The 5,156-nt window shown below is 44.1% G+C and overlaps 1 protein-coding gene across 1 annotated transcript; it reads right to left on the reverse strand.

Annotated features, from left to right (window-relative positions):
* Window positions 1-947: 947 nt before the first annotated feature.
* Window positions 948-4,929, reverse strand: zic2a (zic family member 2 (odd-paired homolog, Drosophila), a). The gene is made up of 3 exons (XM_046404993.1): window positions 3,470-4,929; window positions 2,134-2,297; window positions 948-1,955 (listed from the first exon to the last, which is right to left on the reverse strand). Exons 1-3 carry the CDS (start codon window positions 4,440-4,442, stop codon window positions 1,761-1,763), a joined length of 1,332 nt encoding a protein of 443 aa, XP_046260949.1. The 5' UTR covers window positions 4,443-4,929; the 3' UTR covers window positions 948-1,760.
* Between the last annotated feature and the right edge of the window lie 227 nt (window positions 4,930-5,156).

The raw sequence follows: 5,156 nt of genomic DNA on the forward strand, positions 1-5,156 counted from the left end.
AGCATAACAATAATGACAGCAACTTATTCACAGAAAGACATGCGCAGTTAGCAGAGGCCAGGGCCTCACAAAAACAACAGCCAGCTGACAATCGCTTAAGTTATTTTTTTTTTTTTCTCCAGCCTGTTCACTCCATCTATAAACGTTAATTTATGTCTCCTCGGACTGGGATATTTAGTCTTCAAAGACTGGCGACACAAAACATGAAATTAAAACAAACACGCCTGGAGCGTTCTTAAAACCATCTAATTTAATGGCAGAACTGCGGAGACATATGGCCATCTCCCATAACAGGTTAGAACTGGAGCACGGAGAAGCTCTCACAGACTATAAGCCGAGTCAAGTTCAAGTTCACCAACTCCTGTGCAGTGAAGTGTCCAGCATTGGGGGGGAGGGGGAGTTGCGGGGGGTGGAGTGGGTGTATTTACAGGCTGTGTTTTCCAATAGAACTCTGAGCTGGGAAAATATAAAGTGACAAGACGCGATATATGCAGGAGAAACGCTTTGCTGCTGTGTACCCCAAATGAGCAGACACACACACACACACATGCAGTGAGTGAGCAGACTGTGCTGAGTAAAGATTCTTAGTTTGCTTGCTTATCGTTTCAATTTGGTTTGTAGAAACACTAAGACAGATGGTTTTAGGAGTGCAAAAAATCTGACCGACACAGTTCCCTTCATTTCCCTCAAAACCTCCTATTTATTTTATCACCCCTACAGCCACATTGTCCATAGGGTCTGTAAAACATGCCATAATGCAACACCATGATGTCCTCTAGCCCAAGGACAAGAACTGAGAGCAGGAAGAATTTATCAAGAGTTGATGACTGGGTTCTAAAGCCTGGTTAAAAACAGGCAAAGTGCCTCCCATACAAGACGTAACTCACTAAATCCTCACCAGCAACCAACAAAACAGAAAGCATGAAAAAGCAAAGGAAATATTTAGCACTTGCAACACCTTTTATTATATTTGTATGCAGTAAAATTCTTATCACAATAAGGAAGAAAACACCTCTTAAAACTTTGAACAAAAGCACATAACGAAACAACTGCCCATGTTTAGTTCGGAATTGTACATATTTATAGTAAAGAAACATTCTTTATAAATACTGTTTCATCTGTAGCAAGTAAATACCATAATTTAATTACAAATGGATAAATATGGCAGTTGATATTTACAAAAGGAAGGGTGTAGTTACATAAAATCGAACGGCACAACGTTTATTTTCCTCACAATCTTCCAGATAGTATTTCACAATTGAAACTTGCAAAGCACAAAACATCACAAGTTAAGCCCAGCAAACTAAAATATACATTCACAAGCATAATATTGTGGTCTGTTTGAGTTAAATGTTAACTTTGGCACTCTTTCCAGTTTATAGATGTTTAGTATAGTACAATCAATTTGCCTTAGGATCACAATATTCAACATTATAGTACAATTTTATCGTAATATGTGCACTAAAAGTCCAGTTAGAGAAATAGCTACCATTGAAGGAACATCTATACACCAAAGACTGACAAACTATCACAACCAATGGGAAAGTGGGCTTTTAGTAATTATTTACAATATGAAATACACCTCGACTATTGTACATATTTTCCTCTGTTGGTAATCATCATCTTCCCTGGTGAATCAAAAATAACAGAATAAAAAATAAACAAATGTTTGTGTGCCTCTTGTGTGCACGTGTCCCAATCTCCTGCTGGTTGGTCCAGTGCTGTGAAATGAGTGTGTGTTGCTTCATTTCAGCTTAGTCCTAAACATACCATTCACTGAAATTGGAGGATAGGCCACTGTGGCTGGTGGTGTTGTGCACAGCTGAGGCTGGGGACAGGGTGGTGTTGCTTTGGGTCTCGGTGGTGGGAGACACCAGGCCTGGAGGCGTGGAGGATTCATAACCAGAGCTGGCTGCTGGTGATGAGTCTGATGCTGGTGGAGAGGATTCGTGGACCTGGAAAAAAACAAAAAGTCAAATGAGTATTTACAATCCAACAGAGGTTGACAAAAAGAATTTATTTGGGAATGAATGGTGCACAAATAGTATTGTAATCAAATGTGTGCTTTATTGAGGCCTGACACCCACACACATATAACTATTCAACACACGCTTCACGACACGACTTATTTACCTTCATGTGTTTTCGTAGAGAGCTGGGATGTGTGTAGGACTTGTCACACATTTTGCAGAGATAAGGCTTGTCCGACGTGTGAACGTGCATGTGTTTCTTTCGGTCGCTGCTGTTTGCAAACCTTCTGTCGCAGCCTTCAAACTCACACTGGAACGGCTTCTCTCCTGCAGGAGAAAAAGATGGACAAACATGGTCGGATGTTGGTTTTTTTATTTTAGACTTAGTAATGCCCCCCGCCTGTCTCAAAATGAACTTTGCAGCTCAGATACCTTAAATTCAACTGCAAAAAAAAAGTTGAGTGTACACTGCTGTGGGTGTGTTCCCTAAAAAAATGCAGCGTTTACAGTTTTAAAACAACTCCTACCACGAACCCATTTGAGTTTAATGCTTATTTTATAAAATCAGATGGGGGGTCGCTTACATCTTATTTAGCCTAAATAATGCGCATAGTGATTTGGAGGGGGTGGGAGAGAGGGGGGACAAGGCCGTCCTCAGTAGGCCTACAGAAGGCGTACCATTTGCTGAGAGACAATAAAAATCTAATTAGCACCTGACCAATTTCATGGCACGGCACCATAACGTATTTCCCACGAAAATAAGTCCAAATGTGAAAGGATGGTAATGGCCCTGTCTAGCACCTTGGCTACTATCAAAGGGGACGCATGAGAAAACAAAAGGCGTTCCTTATGCATAAACAGTACTACTGGTGCTGTGCTCGGCTAAACTGAACCACAACACACACACACACACAACTCCTAAACAATCAGGAATCACGAATCGATTAGGAATTTAGTCTAAATAAATTATCCAAGGCCAAAGTAGGATAAGGAAAATCTATATATAAAGGGCAGTAGTGTGAGCGCAGCATCGAAAACAAGCTACATTAAACCAATTGATATGATTTACTACCAGCCTGGTTACTCTGCGAAGCACGCAACGCGCCTCCAGCTGTCCCCTTTGACCCATTTTTAAAGTTTACCAGAAATAATAAAACATCAACAGACGCAATTAAATTGTTCTACTCGTTTGGAGGGTTATTTACGCCAGAATAATTGTTCAAAGGTACCCGGTGTGGTCGTATAAAGAAGAAATGATTCCGCTAAACTGATTTCTCTCTGTCCTGGACGTGGTCCTAAATCTACTTGGACTGTCTCTACGAATACTATCCACTTTAGCACACCCGAAATAGCTACTGATAATTAGATCTTAATTTGTGTTTTGACAGGGCGCGTATTTGCAAGAGCGAAATAAAGGCACATGTACGCTTAGTAAAATCAAACTATCTGAATAAAATCAATTTTAAAAAAAAAAGACTTCACGGTGTTGTGATAATTACCTGTATGTGTTCTCTTGTGTATCTTCAAGTTTTCCGACCGTGCGAAGACCTTTCCACAGCCGGGGAAGGGACATGGAAAAGGCTTCTCCCCGGTGTGCACCCGAATGTGGTTCACCAGTTTGTATTTCGCCTTGAACGGTTTGCTCTCCCGGCCGCAATCCTCCCAGAAACAGACGTGGTTGGTCTGCTCCGGTCCACCGACATGCTCCACCGAGACGTGCGTGACCAACTCGTGCATGGTGCTAAAAGTTTTGTTGCAGCACTTCTTTGGGTTGCTGAGCTGCTCGGGGTCGATCCACTTGCAGATGAGCTCCTGCTTGATGCACTGCTGCCTCATGTAGCGGAAAAAGGCACCGGGGTGGTGATGGGCTGCCATGTTCATCCCCATGTTCATATTCATGGAGCCGTACTGGTTGTGGAGCTGCGCCGCCGAGTACGGGTCGGTCCTCGGGCTGGAAACCTGGTGGTACTGCTCGGAGCGTCCGAAAACTTCTCCGGGTAGTCCGAGCCTCATTTGCCCGTTCAGGACATTCGGGGATCCGTGGGACCCGTGCTGGTCGTGGATCCCGGGGAACAGAATGTGGCCTTGAGTGTCTGTGTGGGAGTGATGAAGGGATCCCGCCGTGGGGCCAAAAATAGTATGTTGGCCGCTCGCCGGAGAGGATTCTCCGAAGCCACGACTACGAAAGAGAAAGTCCCTGGTGGAGTTGAAAGGAGAGCTTGCATACGACGTGACATGGGCAGCGTGAGCCCCCAGTGCCGCAGCGGGGTAGCCCGGCGCCTGGGTGGTGAAGGCAGAGCTCTGTCCCGGAGAGAGATCGTGGTTCAGCTTAAACGCACCCATGTGTGCGGAGTCTACAAAGCTATTTTGTGCCAAACTCAAGTCTCTCTCCTGCATCTCGCTCGCTGAGTGATGCCTGGCAAATGACCCCACTCCCAATCCGGGGAACTGGTGACCAGCATCCAGTAACATTATTTCACTAAGCAAAAAATTGTTTGTTTGATTGTTTTTAAATTCAGCGCAACGGCTACAGCGAATAAGTTAAAGAACAAAATCAGATGTCGATGCTGGCGCGCAACGATTCAACTTCCAACCTTGGAAACACCATATCAGGCGTGATAAAACGCCGCTCCGCTCATGAGGAAAAAGAAAAATCAGATCTGCTTTTAGGAACGCTGAATATACTTCTATTTAACTTGTGCCTCAAAAAATCCAAATGTAACGAAGAGTTTCCTCGCGTCCTGTTCTCTTGACTGCGATAGCTGAATGCGCTAAAACGCACTCGAAGAATTAAATAGTTATCTTACTAGGTGTCCTCTGCATACACAGGGCGAGAGTAGTTGGAGCATCTCAAAAACGCTGTTCCGAGTGGGTATGTATTTATGTCTCTGGCTCGCCTGTGTTTATCGCGGAGGGTCCCTGTTTCTCCGTGGACTGGCTCTACCTCTTCTTCCGCCCCCTTTAACTGCAGCCCGTTCATTCGCTCCTCGCAGTCTCATTGGCCGCTGCGTCTAATCAATCCCAGGTGCCCCTCCAATAGCAGGTAGCGATTTGGAGACTTAATAGCGCAACGCCATTTTCCACTAATAATTACCGCCTACTTTTAGGAGAAGATTTGGAGGATATACAAGCGAAAGGATCACGTCAAGAGAAGGGAGAGAACATGCTTTTGTTGTTTATATTGTA

The sequence above is a fragment of the Scatophagus argus genome, chromosome 11 (assembly GCF_020382885.2).
Source record: "Scatophagus argus isolate fScaArg1 chromosome 11, fScaArg1.pri, whole genome shotgun sequence".
In the NCBI taxonomy this organism is placed as follows: Eukaryota; Metazoa; Chordata; class Actinopteri; family Scatophagidae; genus Scatophagus; species Scatophagus argus.